At 37.7% G+C, this 20,830-nt stretch overlaps 3 protein-coding genes across 5 annotated transcripts in view; all 3 read left to right on the top strand.

The window, feature by feature from the left end:
- Positions 1-15: 15 nt before the first annotated feature.
- LOC104933321 (WD repeat-containing protein 82-like) lies at positions 16-11,708 on the top strand. 3 transcript variants are annotated; one of them, XM_027279152.1, is made up of 17 exons: positions 16-474; positions 653-753; positions 866-932; positions 1,646-1,745; positions 2,156-2,272; positions 2,415-2,570; positions 2,663-2,732; positions 2,810-2,952; positions 6,180-6,353; positions 7,622-7,717; positions 7,801-7,905; positions 8,006-8,020; positions 8,105-8,146; positions 8,242-8,367; positions 8,561-8,711; positions 9,369-9,490; positions 10,366-11,708. In XM_027279152.1, the coding sequence occupies exons 1-17, from the start codon at positions 314-316 to the stop codon at positions 10,531-10,533; spliced, it is 1,914 nt and encodes a 637-aa protein (XP_027134953.1). In that variant the 5' UTR covers positions 16-313; the 3' UTR covers positions 10,534-11,708. The 3 variants fall into 3 exon arrangements, with proteins under 3 accessions (XP_027134953.1, XP_027134952.1, XP_019123664.1); XM_019268119.2 differs by lacking the exons at positions 16-474; positions 653-753; positions 866-932; ... (3 more) ...; positions 2,663-2,732; positions 2,810-2,952 and adding exons at positions 5,076-5,175; positions 5,983-6,060 and having other exon boundaries at positions 6,175-6,353; XM_027279151.1 differs by lacking the exons at positions 6,180-6,353; positions 7,622-7,717; positions 7,801-7,905; ... (4 more) ...; positions 9,369-9,490; positions 10,366-11,708 and adding an exon at positions 3,045-3,424 and having other exon boundaries at positions 47-474.
- Positions 11,709-13,177: 1,469 nt separating this feature from the next.
- On the top strand, positions 13,178-16,392 carry cishb (cytokine inducible SH2-containing protein b). The gene is made up of 3 exons (XM_010748731.3): positions 13,178-13,547; positions 14,467-14,623; positions 14,760-16,392. Exons 2-3 carry the CDS (start codon positions 14,485-14,487, stop codon positions 15,257-15,259), a joined length of 639 nt encoding a protein of 212 aa, XP_010747033.2. The 5' UTR covers positions 13,178-13,547; positions 14,467-14,484; the 3' UTR covers positions 15,260-16,392.
- A 2,843-nt stretch (positions 16,393-19,235) lies between these two features.
- LOC104933314 (transforming protein RhoA) overlaps positions 19,236-20,830 on the top strand; it is a 5,464-nt gene continuing 3,869 nt past the window's right edge. Inside the window, exon 1 of the mRNA XM_027279155.1 lies at positions 19,236-19,354. The gene's annotated coding sequence lies outside the window, so the exon portion shown is untranslated. The remainder of the gene's footprint in view (positions 19,355-20,830) is intronic.

Raw genomic sequence — 20,830 nt, 5'->3', positions numbered from 1 at the left:
CACTACTGGCAATGGTGATTTTTAAAAAAACACCGCCCGCCTGGTAGATGATGAGGTACAAACCGAGTGTCTCGCGTTTCCTCTATGATTGCACGTTGTAAATAACTGAGTTTTTATTGTGTTTTTATTGTGTTTGAGGATTTATCTCTCGTCAGGAGGTTTGAATTATGTCGCTCCTGCATTGCTCGAGTAGAAGCAGTCCAGAAATGTCTCGCAGGTTTCTGTAAAACAGAGAGGGAGCTGATAAAGAGGACAGCGTAGTGTCTGTTTTGTTTTTTGCATATATTTGCATGGAAACAAATCCCCTGCAGACATGAAGATCACAGACAGCGTGCTGCGGAGTTTCAGGGTCGCCAGGACGTATCGAGAAAATTCCCAGAAAGTAAACTGTGTGGACTTCAGCCCAAACGGAGAAAATGCAGTGTCAAGCAGCGACGACGACTGCATTGTGTTATATGACATCCGGAAAGGAAAGTAAGGACCAATAATAAATATGTTGTTACACCGAAAATCAAGTGGTAACTGCATAATATCATATGCAATGCAATGCACTGATGCTCCCATTTTTATTTTATTTATTTGTATATTTTTTTTGCAAATAATGTTTAAATATTGTTCATGAGTTTTTTATATCCCACACTCTTTTTCTTAGACCTAAAAGGACACTGTTCAGCAAGAAGTATGGAGTAGACCTCATCCGTTACACACATGGAGATACACAGAAAGTGGTCTACAGCTCCAACAAACTGGATGGTAATAACTCAGTACTGACAGCCAGCTGTTGGCACTAAGCACCAAACAAGACATATAACATGAATTTCAAATAAATGTGTTATACTATAAAATATGCTTTTGTGTCTGTTAGATACCATCCGATACCTGTCGCTCACTGACAACAAGTTCATCAGATATTTCCCAGGTCACACTGCAAGGTGAGTGAACTTGAACCAATGTAGTAGATGATAATATTAAAATGTGAACTATATAGCCTAGTTTTCTTTTAATGTACTGTAAAAGTACTACTTACTAAACCGAATTCTGTCAAAATGGTATATATATATTTTTTTACAGTTACATATGTATTTTAATCCACCCATTATCTCTACCAAATCATATCCTAATATACTAAAGATAGCACTAAAGAATGCTTAGTGTTTTACAAAAATACAAATCAGCACATAAGTCAATTACCTGTAAGAAAAGCAACAAAAATCTAAAAACAATTTTAAATACTGTACAGTAGCCATTATTCTTAATAGAGTTATATTTACACTGTGATTCATTGATACACCTGTATATAATAGACAACCATATACTGTGAAATCATCTTATTATCACTATTGCTACAATCATCCCATAATATGATGAAAGTAATATGTAATATGTGAATTAATAATTCAGACAGCTAAATAATTATGGGTAGTAGTATAACAATGATGGGATTTTATAGTATATGGTTGTCTAATAGTAATTTTCCGGATGAATGAATGAGAAATCATAGTGTTCAGTTCTGCACAGGCATTATTTAGTTTCATTCTATCTTCTCTGGTCTTTTCTTATATTAAATGACATTATCTGAAATGATAGTTTATATTTTAATAGTTCAAGTTAATTGAGTGTTTTTTTCTATTGTTTTTTTTTTTAGAGTTATTGCTCTCTCCATGTCACCAGTGGATGATACGTTTATCTCAGGCTCACTGGATAAGACGATCCGGATCTGGGACCTGCGCTCTCCAAACTGTCAAGTGAGTAGTCTGTGAACAGGCTGGAAAATGACACTTCCTCCTGTTCTCTGTGGGCAGACACTCAAAAGTGTAATTACAACCGCTGCTGCTGTGGCTGTTAGCGCTCTAGATCAGGACTTCCCAGATTACTGCACATCAAGATTAGCAGTAGTTACCCTTTTAATAAAGACATGTCCTGTGACCACTGGGTGTCTCCAGACCTACTTTAGGAACCATGCCTACACTTGTATATGTCTTTACAGATGTAAAACTGGACCAAGAAACATCACCTTAAACACAATAATGTAAAATATTATACTACAGACAAAAACGACTTGGAAGGAGAGATAGTAATATGACACAAACTAATATTGTGGTTAATTCCAGACTTTCTGTTGCACTTCTCATTTTTTGTATGATTTGTATTTCAGGGCTTAACTAATCCACTGGGGAAACCTGTGTGTTCCTTTGACCCTGACGGGCTGATATTTGCTGCAGGGGTGGAATCACAAGCCATTAAATTATACGACGTCCGAGCTTTTGATAAGGTAAAATGCAAATCAGCGTGTTTTGCATACTGTACAGTATGAGCTTGTAACGCAGTTACAGTTGACATTCATTATAAAAGCCTCATCGTGTTCCTCCTCTGTTATTCTGCATTTAAAATCCATTTCATCTTTCTGTGAAAAGGGTCCCTTTGCCTCCTTTGAGACGAGGTTTAATCGTGTCTGTGACTGGACTGGACTCAAATTCAGTAACGACGGGAAACAGATTCTCATCTCCACCAATGGAGGGATGATTCGTGTCCTCAATGCTTTCAATGGATCTGTGCTGCACACCTTTTCTGTAAGACACATACACATTGACAAAACGCTGCCGAATTACACCTATTTGTGTATCATTACTTCAAGGCATTTCTTGTCTTTGCTGATTTCAAGGGCTACAACAACAGTAAAGGCATCTCACTGGAGGCCTGCTTCACTCCCGACTCGCAGTTTGTCATGATTGGTGAGCCTAAACGCCTCTGATTGATATTTTAGTTTCTTCCTGTGAGGTCCTGTGTTAAAATATGTCTTGTTGTACAGGTTCAGAGGACGGGAGAGTCCATGTTTGGAGCACTGAGAGTGGGATGAAGGTGGCTGTGTTGGACGGGAAACATCCAGGACCCATTAACACTCTGCAGTTTAACCCCAGATACATGACGTTTGCTAGCGCCTGCACTAACATGGTGAGATCAAACATATCGTATCAACGTCTGCTGCTGCTGGACAAACTGCTATGAACAGAGTACTAATTTGTAATTTCTTCTTTACTTAACAGACATTTTGGCTCCCATGTGTTGACGACCTATAGAGGGACAATGCCAAAGTGAGTCGTTGCTGTGAAACACATCACAATAAGGCAGTGATGGAGGGCAGCTTCATGTCTTGGAACTAATATTTTAGCAGGCAGAAACATGTTTTTTATACATTAAGTTATAAGTTTTTACCTGCAGTATTTTTAAACCTTTAAAATGGTGCAAATGCATCTGTGTCAAAATCTCACATACTTCCTTTTGAAAGTAGTTTTTGTTTTTTATGACACAATTAAAGTGCATTGCATTCATGTTCTTAACTTGGCGTTTCATGTATAAATTAGCTGTTTCATTACCAGCGGTTTTACTGTTTAAATATTTTTTTATTAAACTGTTTTATATGAAATTAAGAGCTACTGTTTTTATTTTTTTACTTTTAACCATACATCAGATAACTCCTGATATAAAACACAAAGACTTAAACTAAATGATTATTTTCATCATCAATTCATCTCAGGATTTTTTGTCTTTGTCCTGCAATTTCTTAAAACCCAAAAGATATTAAGTTTGCTTTCACCACCAAGAAAAGCAGTGAATCCTCACAACTGATGATGAGATGTTGTGAAGTTAGGTAACTTCTGCTTGCCTGAATTAATTATCATAATGTTCTTTCAGCTGACTGATTGATTGTTAAAGTTTTATACAGAGCTAATAAAAAGGAATGGATATAAATAAGATTTGACATATTTCTCGTTGTATTTGAAGAATCAAATCCGTAAACGCAGTGAATAATACAGTCTTTAGAAATGTGTCTTCTGTAGATGGTGTATCGGTGGCTCTCACTACAACATGACATTTAAATGAGCTCACTTAACACATGCAAACAAAAGTTCACTCAGTCAGTTAACGAATCTGTTAACACATGTAAGCGTGAGAGAAACACACGCAGTTTTAATCAAATTGATGAATGGGTGTTTTTCTTTTTTCTTTTTTTCTGTGTGGATGAAGTGTGTCTTCCTAAAGGAGAGGAAGGGAGTGGGGGGTTCTGTTGAATAATGTATAGATGCTTGGGTTGTGTACTCACCACTGAGTGAATAATGGATGATCCCATCACAGGTAACCTCACAGGTACACACTTATCTTTCTCTCACCTACCTCTATGTGTGTATGCGTGTGTAGCAAAGATGTGTGGAAGGAGATACGGGGAAATAAGGGGATGATAGTTTAAGCATTTGGCTCTCACATACTTACCTACTAAACTGTTTTTCACCCTCACTTCAGATCATACATACTGTACACGCTGTACTCATGGCTGGTAATGGATCCATTACTACTGACTGTACATGAGCCATCCCTTCCAGGGTGCACTAAAGTCATCTAGAGATCTTTACCTCACACTTTGGGTTAAAGGATGTTCATATGTTGCCATAAGAAACCTCACATGATCATATTTTTAAAGTATGTACAGGTACCCTGTTCCCACCCTGTTCCCACCTTTTCATGAACTATTGCCAATCAAAATGCACAAAAGGCACTGACCACAAATACATGAACTACACACTCATTGAACCCATTGAACAATGTTGAAATGAAGCGGTCAGATTCTTGCTTGGTGTCTCATTTCTATGACCAGGTGGCTGGAATTTGAGATCATGCCTGAGCTGATCGGCCACTCTGGGTGAATGAGTGATAAAATGTCATTACACGCGGTGCACTGACAGCATCTGAAAACACTGTAATGATGTCATGAGCGATGGATTTCTACAGAGCCTGGTCCTCCCCCTCCTCACAGACAGTACAGTACAGGACAGTACGTGACCTGGGGGAGGCTCCCCCACCGAGACTCCTAAAGTTGTGGTCATCGATACGCAAAGAGTTTTAGATCAGTGGTTAGGGTGGCATATCCACTGACAGGCACGTTATTACTCATCAGCCACAGTTCCGCAGATTGTATTTCAAGTGTTAGGAATCTCCCAAGTCACCCTCGAGGCGTTTATGTGACTGGTGCGCGTGGGTCCATCTGTCTGCCATCAGTGTAGAGGCAGCCTACCTGCTGAGCAAGAAGAGCGAGGACACAGAGATCTGGACCTGGTCCTTCTTGCATGAGAGGAGTGTGAAGAGACTGCCAAAAGATGTCACACCAAACTGGAATTAACGGTAAGTTTGTTTGTTTTTTAGAGAAAAACTCTCTTACATCAGGGTGTTTTTGTGTATTAATCTAGTTCTCACAGTTCTCTCTCATTTTATGTGTTTTTTTAAATTTTCTTGTTAGCCATTAAACTGTTCTATAACATGTAATACATCCTCTCAATCTCACTGATGATGTGCTCTGATATCCTCAAAAAACGAGGACTCTTAAGATCTCAAAGTGGCCCCCTCATGGATATAAATAATTGTGGACTGAGCTAGACAATCTCTAAAATTGTAAGCCTGTATATGACTGATTCACAGTTAAATGTCTGTCGTCTATATTGTGATACCAGTCATCATGACATTTAGCACCTGCAGGCATTTATGGATAGTTAGAGCTACCTATATACGTATGTGTTATGGCATTTGGTAATTGGAGCGTAGGGGGACAGGTTGGCAGAAGCATACCTCTCTCACCTTTCTCACCTGGTCTTACATCATTTATGAGACCGCTGTGTTTGGTAACCATGGTGAGAGAGAAGGAGGGAGAGCAATAAATAGCTGAATCTAGTTTTCAGTACCAAACTACCCTTCATGGGTTTGAAAAGGATGAAGAAGTTGTTTTATCCCCCAGACTGAAAGGTCTCAGGGGTTCTTTGGTGCGTATGTCCCCTGTCTGAGTCACTTTAGGTGATGGCGTGACTACCTGGCAGTGGATCAAATTTTCTCCCTGAAGTGGAGTCTCAAGTTCTTACCTACCCAACTCTGTCTCACTTGCTTTTCAACCCCCCATCCTCAGTTTTGACTTGTCTGCCTTATATCTGGTTACTTTAGCAACATCTGAGCTGAAAGAGTTTCTGGCTCGAGCAAGGGGAGGTGCCATCAGAATAATGAAGATAGTCATCAGAAATGGTAAAACATAAAATGTGTCTTGTATTTGCAAAGATTCAACACAAGTACAACTTTCAGCTGACTTCTTCTTCTAAAACTTGAGATGAGTTAAGCTGATACACGTTTTGTCTGCAGAGGAGTTGGTGCTTGATTGGTACAGAGAGCCAGCACAGAGCTGGGACAAGGATTATGATCAGTTCCTGCTTCCTCTGCTCACGCCTCAGGAACCCTGCTACATCCTCTATCGTCTGGACTCCCGGAATGCTCAGGGTTATGAGTGGATCTTCATCGCCTGGTCACCTGACCAATCACCAGTATGTCTGTGAAGAGCTGTCAGTCAGCCATTGTTTCAAATTCAGTCACTCACAGTCTGCATCTGAAATTACTGTAATTAAAAATAAAAGAGTGAACACATCGTTATGCACACAAAAGAACATCAGCAGCCCTCCAAGGAAAAAAACTTACACTGAACATTTCTGGAAAAAATACCATAAAAGTTAAGTTTAGGTAACATTTATTTAGGGTGGTCAGGTTTAGGCTCAGGTTGTATTAAAAATAGCAACAATAATCACAATTAATATGAACATTTTTTTTTATTGTGTCTATTGTATTACACACCACCTGTCTTAAACACATTCAACATATGTGTTTTGTTTTAAATTACAATTCCTGCCACAAATTTATTAAACTCACTAAAACAGATCAGAAACTAAATAAAAACTCATCATGTTTTGTTTGCATTCTGACAAAGAGCTTCTGCTTTGAATAATATTTTGTGTCTGATATGGTGTTATAGTGTAATAAGAACCAGATAAGTGATATGTACTCCATCTCCCTAATTAAAAAAACAACAACACCTATCTGATCTATTAATATGTAAACTACATTAATTTTAAAAGTTTAATTATTGGACATAAGATGTTTATGACTTCAATGAAAAGTTCTCAGTGCAAGTTGCAAACTGGACATTGGAGCATGATTCAAACTGTTATGTTACAAAATCATCTCATACATACGTGTCTTAAACTCCGATTTAAAGGTCCAGTGCGTAAATTTTTTTTACAGAATATATATATAGTATCCATAGCTATGTTTTCATTAGTGTATAATTGCCTGAATATTTCATTATCATAATATCGTTTTATCTTAGAGTAAGTATTTTAAATCTACAGACACAGCAGGTCTTCTTCCACTTTGGTCCACCATGTTGAACCGCTGTGTTTTTCACAATAGCCACACAAACTACACACTGGCTCTTGACAGAACCTTTTGTGTTTCTCACATATTTCGTACCACCATAGTTTCTGTTTCACAAGGAGTAAAGGTGATGCGATTTTGCAATTGGCAACGGCACCACTACATGCCAGTAAATCTCACACACTGGTCTTTTAAGGTGAAAAAGAGAAAAGAAACTTTCATTCACAATCGTCATTCTGCAGAGTGAAGCGCAAACATCCACATGAAAAAACAATAAGCAAGTTCAAACTAATAAACTGTAATAAACATGCTTAAACCAAAATAAAATGTAAACACTGTATAGAACCATAATGACCATCATCTTTACATCCTTCCTTTCTGTTAGGTGAGGCAGAAGATGGTGTATGCAGCCACTCGTGCCACACTGAAGAAAGAGTTTGGAGGAGGTCACATTAAAGATGAAATGTTTGGCACAGTCGAGGTTAGTAAAATCTCTCCAGCGTGACTGCTGATTGGTAAATCTTCAACTGCTGGTGAGTGAGTAACCACCCTGTCTGTATGCAGGACGACCTGTGCTTCCAGGGATACTTGCGACACATGTCCTCCTGCTCCTCCCCGGCTCCACTCACAATGGCTGAGCAGGAATTGCAACGAATTAAAGTCACAGAGGTGAGGTTTAAACAATACAAACTGTTTGACCATGATATGAAGTAAATACTTAATTGTGTTATGTACATAATATTTACTCAATCTTGTGTGCTTTCTGCAGGATAAAGTTGTATGGGTACGTAGATTTTCTTCCTAACATGAATTGTGTGTATGAAAAAGAGAGAGGAGGACAGATTTTAAAAGTCTCTTATGTCCACAGGATGAACGTAGACGAATCGGGACTCCAACAGCACGAGCGAGGGTTTGTGTCCGTGTCTGTTTGACTCATTTATTTTTCTGTCATGTGTTTGTTTGGACACATCAGCACTGAGTCGTCTGCTTTTTTTCATTCTGCAGGTTACAATGGAGTTCGGCTTAGATAAAAGAGCACAAACTCTCCAAGGTCTTGCATTCCCGTTACAAGAAGAGGCCAAACGAGCTCTGCAGCAACTCAAGCAGAGACGCATCAACTATATACAGCTGGTGAGCTCAGACAAAGACCCTTTATCACGCACAATATGCATGATGATGTACCTTATTCTCTGAAAACAAAAAAACAAGCTGTCATGATCTATTTTTGAAACAATCTGTGTATCAGTGTTTGTCAGTGAAATTGGCTTTGCATGACTTGACCCTGACCCGTGAACAAAGCTTGCTTGTGTATGTTGTGTTGCAGAGACTGGATGTAGAGAAAGAAACCATTGAGCTGGTTCACACCAAACCTACAGAGACCCATGAGCTTCCATACAGGATTCCCACAGATTCACCCAGATACCACTTCTTCATCTTCAAACATTCCCACCAGGGCCAGATGCAGGAGGCGCTGGGTCAGTACATACATACCATAACATCACCTCCTTGTCTGGTGACACTTTGCGAGATCCCAACCCCAGGCTTAAAGCTGCACCAATCAGTATTAATCGGTATTTTGTAGTGTAGTAACCTCTGTAACTGTCAAATGAAGCCAACAAGGAAGAACTGCAGTTCCTTGAGTGGCCTTCTCCAAGTCCCCATGTTAAAATGTCCAACTTTACAGCAGAAATAAACATGTTTACAGCCTGGTTTTGATCTCTATAGCTAATGACAACTGTGCAGGGGGTGAATTTTTATATAAGTCACCTATTTAAATTATATTTGGCCTAAAGTTGTGCATAATTAAACCACTTTGAGTGACAGGTAGGCGTCACCACAGGCCTGCCTGAGCTTCACAATGACTCTTCAAAAACCCATGAGTGACATCACAAAGACTTGTTCTTCTCTTTACAGTCTATGCTGTCAGCACAGTTGAGTTTTAATATTGGACATAAAAATGATCATCTTGTTTCGCTGCCCCCAAGTGGCTCAAAAAATAATGAATTGTATCTTTCAGACTTTATGTACTTGTCGTCCTTTCACTTGTTTTGGTTTCAAAAGAGATACATTGACTAGCTTTCGCAGCAAAATTGATCCAGCTGCTTAAGTAACAACTTCATCATCTCTTCCAGTGTTCATATATTCGATGCCTGGGTACACCTGTAGTATCAAAGAACGGATGTTGTATTCCAGCTGTAAGAACAGACTACTGGATGAGGTGGAGAGAGACTACCAGCTGGAGGTCACCAAAAAGGTACCAATCACTCAAATAACAGACACAAGCTGTAGAGTTTAACAGTGAGCAACCATCATTTATCTATAAACTAACAACTTAAACTTAAAACCGAAGATTAAGGAGAGACACAGGAGAACAGGGTAAATATTCATTACCATGAAATGTCGCCACTTGATTACTATCATTAAGACAATTATTTTTAATAATACTAAGGTCTCTGAAATCTTGTAAATGAGGGGATTATCTTGTTGGAGATTATCTGTTGACATGTTAGAGTAAAAGATTTTTACAGAAGGAATTTTAGATATATCTTCTTATCACTCTATAAATAATAGAATACTGTCAATAGCAATAAAGACGTCATGTTTTTAGGAGTAAATGTTATATAAATCAGGTTATGAATGATATGTGAATATAGATAAGAACAAAACCTGAAGGTTTGGTGTATGTAAGCACTGCTGAAGTGAAGAGATTTCTGTCCTAGACTATGAGGAAAAATTCATTTTGAGAACGTGACCTTCAGGATATGTATTGTAAAATTTTATTTTACAGATGACACTACTAGAACTTCAAGATAGAAGTTTCTGAAATTATGCTAATGGAAAATGATTTAATGTTAACCTTTGGTGAATTTAGGAGAAATATAGTGATGCAAACAGACAAAGTATAGAAAAATAAACATCCAAAAGTTTAGTATGTTTATTTTTTGGGGGCGTCTTTTAATACTAGTACTCTAAAATAGCCCAAAATCTAAAAAACTGACCAGTGAATGAAAAACAAACAAACATGTTTATGCCTAACTTGTCTCAGATTATGATGATAATGAATATTTGAATCCGCTGGTCATACTGAGTAGAGTAGCCTTTGATCTGTGTATTATTCTGTGTGTGTAGATGGAGATAGACAGTGGCGACGGCCTGACAGAAGACTTCCTGTATGAGGAGGTTCACCCGATGGAGCACACCTTAAAGCAGGCCTTTTCCAAGCCCCGTGGACCAGGAGGAAAACGAGGCAACAAGCGCCTCATCAAGGGTGCAGGGGAGAACGGGGAAGAAATGTAGACATTATACACACACTAGACATTGTATACAAGCACACAAGCAAACCAGAACGATATGTATGAATTGACTTGTTATTTGACTGTTTAGCTTCTAGCCATTTCTTCTTTTTACTTACGCAAATACATTTCCCACTGAAACCAGGACAAAATAGATCCACCGTAAAGCAGATTTCATAATGTTTCCCCGTGGTGAAAGATGTGAACACATATATGTTCATAGTTTCTAGACAGATTTTTAACCAGGATGACAGGCTGATATGTGGACACATCTAAATTTAATTTGATTTCATTATACATGAAAACATGTTAGTCATGACGAAGCCTCAGTATTTGGAAGTAGATTACTTTAATGTGAAAAACATCTGCAAAGTTGTTTATCTGCTTAAATCCTATTTATCCAACAGTGTGTCTGTCATTACAAACCATTGTGCAGCCAAACTCTCTCTCTTTTTTTTTTTTTAGTCCTGGAGAACTTCATTTTTAATTGCTGTGGAGATACAAAATCTTCCAGAGATACCAAACATGTAAGGCTGAATTTTGGGGGGGATGCACAAAACTAAGTTACAGTCGCCTCTAGCTTAGCACAAAGACTAGAAACAGAGGGAAACAGCTAGCCTAGCTCTGTCTAAGGGGTAAATCTGCCTCCCAGCACAGCTAACACTCTCTAACTAACATTTTATATCTTTTTTTTTCTGTGTAGAAAAACCAAAGAGTAAAAAAAAACAAAACAAGTTTTCTCAGCAGTGTGGGTGGTTATCCCAGTTGCCAGGCAACAGAGACTTCACATGAAAACTGGATGTTAAAGGGTTCAAATGCTTTTTCTTTTCTTTTTTTTTTACAGTTATATTAATTTACATTTGCCAATTACTATCCATGTTGACAGCAACATTTCTCACCTGAGTTGCCTTCTCTTGTCTCTTTATTTATTTGTATCCCTGCGTTAATATTGATTCAGCTATTGGGAAATGGCTATGATAATCTCTGCTTTAAGGTGGATTTACAACCCTTTATATTGCCTAGGTATAGGGCCCATGCTGTGCCCGTGCTTCACTCTTATGCAAATTCACCCACATCACGTTTACAGTTGCCTTTGCGAGTCACCTGAGCGAGGTTTGACTACACACTCAACCAAAGGCTGCTGTTTTACATGGCCCTACAATAAAAATATTTTCTTTATTTTCTAGTGTTTGTGTCCTCATTTTACCCTCCCCTTTCTCTCTGACTGTGTGTGTGTGTGTGTGTGTGTGTGTGTGTGTGTGTGCGTGTGTGTGATCCTATATAGTCACGCAGGCTTGCAGCAGCAGCAGGGATCACGGCTCAGCAGCGGTCAATTTGTTGTGCTTGTTTTCCAGGAAGGCTCTCTACTCGGAAGCCTTCAGCCCTGCGGTTCTGCTACTTTCATACCTGACGGGGGGAAGACAGTCAATGCGAACCCTTTTTTTTTTTTTTTTTTTTCTTGGAAACGGCTCAGAGCTGAATGGCAGCTCTTTCAAGTGGTCATTATCTTTGGAAATGTGGGATGGGTGACGGTGATGAACCTTGACTTTCGAGGGGAAGACATACTGATTTCTGACGTGACCAGTTCAGTTAAATTCCAGGAAAACAAGTCAACCATTTTGCACCGCAGAGATCATTTTCTTCTTGATAACACGAAATAATCAGTGGCTGGAAAGTTATTGTTCAGAGCATGAAGTGGAGGCTGGAGAGAGAGAAAGGGAGAATTAGTAAAGCATTAAAGAGAGTGACTGGATGATAATATATTAGTGCTTTACTCTGCAATATTAAATCATACTCACTAAGAGAGCATGTGTGCTGAAAGTAAGCAACGTGTAAAGACATAAATGTTTTATTGTTTAATCAATGTAAGTGTTACATAGTGTGATAAAGATAAAGTTGAACTGCATCAAGGCAGCCAGATTCAAACATCACCGGACTTGCTGCTGAGTCCCTTCAACATAAAAGCAGTGTAGATGACAGGTGATGGAGTTCATGTGTGTTGAACTACACACATAGTTAAAGCTGTGAATCGGATTTAAAGACCGCTAGGTTAATATTAAATGATTAATAGTACATTATTAAATAAATAATCGTGTAAATAAATACTAATATATTATGTACACCAGTCTAATACAGAGTCATTACAGTATTGAAACAATTTTAGTTCATATTTATTATTCTAGAAACTATTTTCCAACTGTACAATCTTTCTGATGTACATTTGTGGTGTTGTTGAACTATTTTTCTCTTAAATTGTCAAATTTATTGACTGTTGTTGTATTAAACTGCATTAATAAACTGGCTATTGAGTATGTATAGCCACACATCTATATTGTATATCCATGAAATTAAGAAATAAGCCAACAAAACTTTTAGATTAGCTTCATTATTGTGAAATAAAAAGTAGGAAATTAAATTGTACATATTGAAAAAGGAGTAGGAAGACGTATACACTTATTTATTCCCACTCTTTCTCCTCTACTTATGACATTATTTTTTAATATGTTATAATCTATAGGCTGTCTCTTGTCTAACATTTCTGTATCTATATATTCTAATCTACATACCCAATTTTATTTTGAAAGCTACACAGGAAGTAGTGCGTGTGTGTGTGTGTGTGTGTGTGTGTGTGTGTGTGTGTGTTGACAGTGAGGCTGCTGCTGGCAGCAGCTTGTCTGTCACTGCGGGCGCTGAAACACAAAACCTTTCCTGGAAACAGATTCCTGGAACCAAACAGAACTGAGCTGTGTGCTGTGCTGCAGTTTGCTGAATAAAGAGCTCACACTCACGGCTTCACTCACAGCAGACCACCGGGAACACACACACACACACACACTCAGACATACACGGATATTTCTTATGTTTTATGACAGATCATTTACAAGCGATGTTTTCTTTTTCTAACAGCGACTATTTGAGTGTGAGAGGTAATTATTTACCGTGAGAGACCCGCTGGATTATTTCTTGGACTTTTTTTTATAGACTGGTTACGATCCTTATGATTTCCCTCGATCGAAGGTAAGATTATTTTTAGGTCTGTTGTATCATAGTCTGTTTTATTATGAATATATAATTAATTAAATTGCTTAATGCTTGAATGATTATAAGACCGTGAGGCTTGGGCTTCAAATATATTTATATCCACAGGCCATAGATCCATAAAACGAACTTATATTTTATGATGAAGGTCTTACTTTTTACTTTTTATCAGACTAAGTACTAACAACATGATGTGAACTGCAACTTCTTGCTTTGTAATTTTTATAATAAGCCTTTGTTTTTGTTTTGCTTTGTACTTCTTTATTTCTGTGCTTTCTTTTAAGATAAGATAAGACTTTAATGATCCCACACCGGGAAATTTGTTGTTGTTGTATTTAACAATATTTTTCAATATTGCTTTTCAACACATAAACACAAGACAGATTCAGATAGTGGAGCCATAAGGACGGAACAACTGACTATGTATATGTATATGTATATGTATATGTATATGTATATGTATATGTATACACACACACACACACACACACACACACATTAGATAGATATATAGATAGAAATACAAATACATATATAAATAGAGATTTTAAAAAACTATACAATTAAAATGGGCTGTAGACACTGAATGACAGTCACTGCATTTAGCAGAGGTACTGCAAATGGAGTCAAGGACAATAACAGGCTGTCCAGTGATCAGTGCGTCAGAGAATCAGATTGTCAATAGTCTGTTTCTGGGTTTTGGTTGGCTGCTTTTGTTTTTGTTAGCTCATTTTGGACAACGGCAGTTGATACTTGGTTTTGTAGCCAAAACATACATTTACCAACTGAGATTTGTATTTACTTTACTACCTTAGGCAGCACAAAAATCTCTGTTGAATGTGACATCTCTGTTAATTATTATTTTCTTGCTGCTCTGACATTAACAATATGTTGACAGGGCTGCTGTCAGTCGAAAATGGTTGCCCGAGCTGTGACTGTTTTTCATCATGAGGAGCACGGAGGTTCATGCTGCCCACATCCCTCACCTCCACCCTGGGACCCAGCAGAGGACCTACGCTGCATCACCACCACCTTCCAGTATCTACAGACCTCAGGTAAACCAGCCCAGATTTTGACTTCATATTGTATTTTTCTTTATATACAGGTCTTTTTTGAGTCAAACTCAGCATTATTTATGTTATTTATGTTTGCCAAAGCATGTAAAAATAAATCTGATCTGTCTGATCGCAGGCTGGTACTGGGGTTCCATCTCAGCGAGTGAAGCTCGGGAAGCTCTCCTAAAAAGGTCTGAAGGCACATTTCTTATACGGGACAGCAGTCATCCTCAATACATGCTGGCCCTGTCTGTGAAGACCCGCTGTGGACCTACAAGTGTACGCATAGAGTACAGCAGGGGCTCTTTCTGGCTGGACTCCATTTCCCCTGGCCTTCCTCTCTTGCAGTCCTTCCCAGATGTACTCAGCCTCATGCAGCACTACATGGGCTCAGGCCACACGCCGCAGGACCAGTCATCTGGGGACATTCAACCCAAGACAAAGCCTGACATGCACACAGCTAAGGACAGTGGAGTGCCCCTGAAGCTGATGCACCCCCTGCACAAACCACAGGCCTTCCCTTCTTTGCAGCACCTAACACGCCTCACCATCAACAGACACACCAACTGCCCCGACCAGCTACCACTCCCAAAGCCTCTGCTGCGCTACCTGCAGGACTACCCTTTCCACATATGAGGGTCTCTGCCCCTCTGGCACAGGCCATAGAGACAAGAACATGGGTCAGGGTCACACTCCATAAACACACGGTGTGAATCTGGGATAATTTGACACCCCAGGCAACAGACAACAGCCCAGAGGGAGAAAACTGAACTGCTTCAAGTACAATAAACCACACTGCTCAGTCAAGAGCTCAGTCTTACTACGGCGCTGTTGTTGCTGCTGCTATTTTTTTCTGTTTCAGGAACTGTAAATGAATTTTGTTTCTACAATATGTGACTTCTTGTTCCTGTCTATTTATTTTTGCTCTGTTTCCCCACTACTAAGAGAGTTGTACAGGGTTTTGCATGTTTTAGACTAGTGGTCTAAAATTGGTTTTCCACAAGACAGCCCAAACTTATCAATAGAAAAAGCAGCAAAAAAAAGCAGCGACTGTTGACTGTTTGAGATCATTTGGATCTTCGTCACAGGATCTCTGTTTTTATTTGCTGTTGGAGTTCATTGTGTGGGTGCCAAATGACCTGAGGTTCTAAGAAATTAATGTTTATTCACTCTTTTTACGAAATCAGTGAACCTGATGAACCGTGACTGAGCCAACCATCATTTGGGCAACATCATCACAACATCTCTTAAAGGTTTTATCCTATTTTTTTTGACTAGCTGAGCATGTACTGAGGCTGTGTTTTGATAATTGATTTTTACAGCAGAGCACATCTGTGTCGCTGTACTGACTCATCTCTTTTCTGTCCACATGTCTGTTTAATTCATCAAATCCAGTTACAGTATTTCCAAGAATTTAGCAGTTAATTGTCAGACATGTGGTTACCAATGTTATGAGTGTGAAAAGGTCGAGGTCAGGCTGACACAACGTGACATGAAGTCTGTTGAAAAGCTAGAATAAAAGAGAGCACGGGTGTATTTTCTATTTCTTTTATGTGCAGAATTCTTTTCTGAAATCAGACATCTTCCATTTAAAGAGGTGAAAAAAAAACACTCTCTTACAAAATTATTACCAGCATGAACACCCAACGCTGTTCATGGAAAATCTGTTGTTGACTATTAAAGAACATCTGTTTACAAACTGGTTTTATTCTCAGAAAAGGATTGTACATGCCTGTGGATTTTTCAGAGAAATAAACCTCAGAAATATTTTCCCTTTTTTTTTAATTCAGAGTGTTCACTGCTGAATGACTGGTTACTTGAGCATGCACATGAATGTAAGGTATTATTACTGTTTCCATGGAACTACTCATGAGCTGGTTTCTGCGAGGTGGATCTGAGTAGTGCTAAGAAAGCCTCTTATCAGGATTAGAGTAAAGGCTGCAGTTATTAATACACTGCTGCACCAACTGAAAACAGGCCATCTCCGACCACAGCTTAGCAGTCTTAAATGTTATTTAATGTTTTATTTTTCAGTTCATAATTAAATAATCAGCGTCAACAAAACTTCAATCCTATTACAATCAAGATAATAGAAAGCATAGCATGTATTTATTAGTTTTTATAGTCATCTTAGATCTAACTGGACATATATATGTGTGATCAGTCACGCATGATTGTTGCTCTCATGCAGATCCGTAACACAAACATACAGCTGTGAAATCAGATCCTTTACTTTATGTTTGAATGGTAATACCACAAGTTAATTCAGCAAAGTGTACTTAAAGTCTCTTAATCCATTAATAACCTATTTACGTATGACATAACATTATAAGCTCAGTATGTGTTTGATAAAATCTGAATTTTCTACAGTATATCCTTTAAATATTTAAGTTAAGTACAAGTTTCTCACATAGCTGGATTACCAGTTAGGCAAAGTGGGTGACTGCCTGCAGTGATCAGACCTATAGGGGTCCTGAAAGTCCCAAGTTGACTTCATATCAGCTGGTTTGTGTTCATTTTATTAGCTGCACATTTGTCAGAAAGTTTGCACCACTGAAGTACAGTATCGACTAAGAGAAGGCTCTGCAGGTTCTGTCTTAAATATGATGATATCCACAGCATTAAGGGGTCCTGCTTTATTACTTGACCTTTAAGACTAAGTCAAAATCTATTTTTAAGACCCACATACTGACATGTCAGTAGGAAAAAGCACAATAATAAAATGAACAGTGGCTGAATTGGATTCAGTCTTCAGTTTCAGGTGTGGGTTATTCTGCCTCACGGTCAGTGTCATAACTTGCTGAGGTACTTGAATTAAACTTTATTAATAACACCTACACTTTTCTGTCTACACTGAGGAAAGTCAGAATATCATCTGTGCAAAAACTTGTTGGTGTCAAAAATCTAATTAAAAATTAATAATCATTTACCAAACAGCAGACCTGGGGCTGTGTATTATTCCAGGAATACTGTACACAGTTCACAGAAAAGAGGGAGGGAACAGATACGCAGCTTATGTTTGTCCTGGAGCTCAGAAGCAGGTTAATGTCAGCCACGGTGCTTTTTTTGAAGCACCCACTTGAATAAATATCACTTTCTCTGACTGCATATGGGACAATGTATTTTACAGATGGTTGTACCACAAAACATATGTTCTCTATATAATCATACAAGACAAAACGTGTGTTTATCATATGAACTCAGATGATGTTAATAATCAGAATCAGTTTTATTACCCATGTGTGTACATAAACGCACACATGAGGAATCGGACTCTGGTTACACATTGCTCTCAATGTATGTATAAATATAGATATAGATATAGATATAGATATAGATATAGACAGTTACAGTTACAGTAAAAAACAAGGAGCTACACACATATACATACATACATACATTCATACATACATACATACATACACAAACACACATACATACATACATACATAACACACATATATATATACATACATACATAACACACATATACATACATACATACATACATACATACATACATACATACATACAACATACATACATACATACATACATACAGACATACATAACATACATACACTACATACATACATACAATAATACACATAACACACATACATACATTATACATACATACATACATACATACATACATACATACATACCATACATACATAACATACATATACTGATATACATACATACATACATACACATCATACATACATACATACATACATACATACATACATACATACATACATACATACATAACACACATATACATATACATACATACATACATACAGCATACATACATACAACATACAACATACATACATACATAACACACTATAACATATAGCATACATACATACATACATACATACATACATACATACATACATACATACATACATACATACATAACACACACATACATACATACATACATACATACATACTACATACATAACACACATATACATACATACATACATACTACATACATACATACATACATACATATACATACACAGACATACATACAACATACATACATACATACATACATACCATACATACAACATACATAACACACTATACGTATACATGTAATAATACATACATCTACATACATACATACATACATACATACATACATACATACATACATACATAACACACATATACATGTATACATACATACATACATACATACATACATACATACAACACATATACATGTATACATACATACATACATACATACATACATACATACATACATACATACATAACACATATACATGTATACACATACATACATACATACATACATACATACACATACATACATACATAAACATTACATACATACATACATACATACATACATACATACATACATACATACATAACACACATATAACATACATACATACATGCATAACATACATACTACATACAACATAACACACATATACATGTATACATACATAAGGTTAGCAGTGTATTGTCGTCCACAAAATAATATATAATAATATAAATAATAATAATAATGTTATTGTATAGCAGTGTATTGTCCTCCTCCTCCTCCTCCTCCTCTTCCCCCCCTCCTCTCTCCCCCTCCCCTCCTGTTAATCCAGCGCAGTCAGGGAGCAGCGGACGGAGGCCAACAAAGCACTACTTGGAAATCAGTTGGATAGATTTTAAACTAATAATTTGGTAAGTGTGTGATATCTACTAACACGGCATGTCTGCTGCACACTGTCGGCGTGTTTTACGGTCACTAACGTGGTTATTTGTGTCGTGGACGTGGATTTTATCCAGATATTCAGTCTTAACGCTAGGCGGCTAGCTAACGGACCGTTGACTTCCGTTATGCTAACTAAGCTAAGCTAAGCTAAGCCCGGTTTGTGCCTCAGAGAAAAACAGCGAGGTTTGCCTGAGTGGTCAGAAATAAAACCCCAAACACATCTCTTCTCTCTTATATTATCTCTTATATTAAATCATATTTGAATGATACCGTAAAGACACAAACTTAGCCGCATATCCGGCTGAAGCTACCTGGGTTAGCTCCAGTAGCTAGCGTCAAGTCTTTTGTAAACAGAGCCGAGCTGACTAAAACTGACTAAAACTGACTAAAACATCCAGGTCCGCGCACTCTGTGGCGATTTACAGTTATATGTCAGCATCAGCTAATAATTAGGTTGGTTTGTTTCGTGTTTTTAATGCTGGTTTGGCTCAAGCTTGACGCCGGGATGGGTTAGTAACACTGTGAGCGGAAATGTATCATCATGGAAGATGATTTCAAGCTAAAGTCAACACAAGTCTCAACTTTTCTGAGCTGTTCGTGTGTCCTTTCCTTATTATTAAACCGTCCTGCGTGGACAAAAACACGCCGTGATGTCGAGTGTTGCGACAGAAAGCTCAAACCAGTTAGCCTCGGGTGTTGGTTTTAGTCTGGTTGGCGTTGTGTCAACACCAGGGATGTAATGATACACTCACAACTCACGACTCCACACGGTTCACGATGTTTTGTTCAAGATACGATTTTTGTTTTTAAATCAAAATGAGCTACAGACAAATTATGACCAAATACAATTATCTTTTTATTCGTAGGAAAAAAATCTTAGGTGTTCTCTTTCTACAGAAACTCTCAAACAGCTCGATGCAATTTACATTAGATTAGATTATTATACTTTATTCATCCCACCACAGGGAAATGTACTTGTTACAGCAGCAGAGGAAAGTGTAGCATACACTACAGACTTAGAAAAAAGTAGAAAAGGCAAAAAAACAAACAAAAAAACACAAGAAACAAACAGAAATATCTATAACCTACACAATAAACATGAAAAACAATCAACCTTTAAACAGACAAGTGCTGAGGATAAAAAGTGGCATGATATATAAAAAGAGTATTGTAATATAAAGTGACCAAAGTGTAAGAGAATATTGCAAAGAAAGTGACCATGATACAAATAATAATATTATTGTAAGAGTAGTGACCATAATATAAATAATATTACAAAAGTAAGTGACCATGCTATATAAATAATAACTGCAAGGTATAAATGAAATTAAAAAAAAAAAAAGTCGCAAAATCAAATATTTCTCTTGGACCACCTTTAGCTTTGAGGATGACACGCATTCGCTGTGCCAGCTTCTGCAACGTCACAGTTTTTATTCCCTTCAGGC

The sequence above is a fragment of the Larimichthys crocea genome, chromosome VI (assembly GCF_000972845.2).
Source record: "Larimichthys crocea isolate SSNF chromosome VI, L_crocea_2.0, whole genome shotgun sequence".
Taxonomy (NCBI): domain Eukaryota; kingdom Metazoa; phylum Chordata; class Actinopteri; family Sciaenidae; genus Larimichthys; species Larimichthys crocea.
Note: the sequence above shows the minus strand (reverse complement) of the source record. Positions and strands in the feature narration are given on the sequence as shown.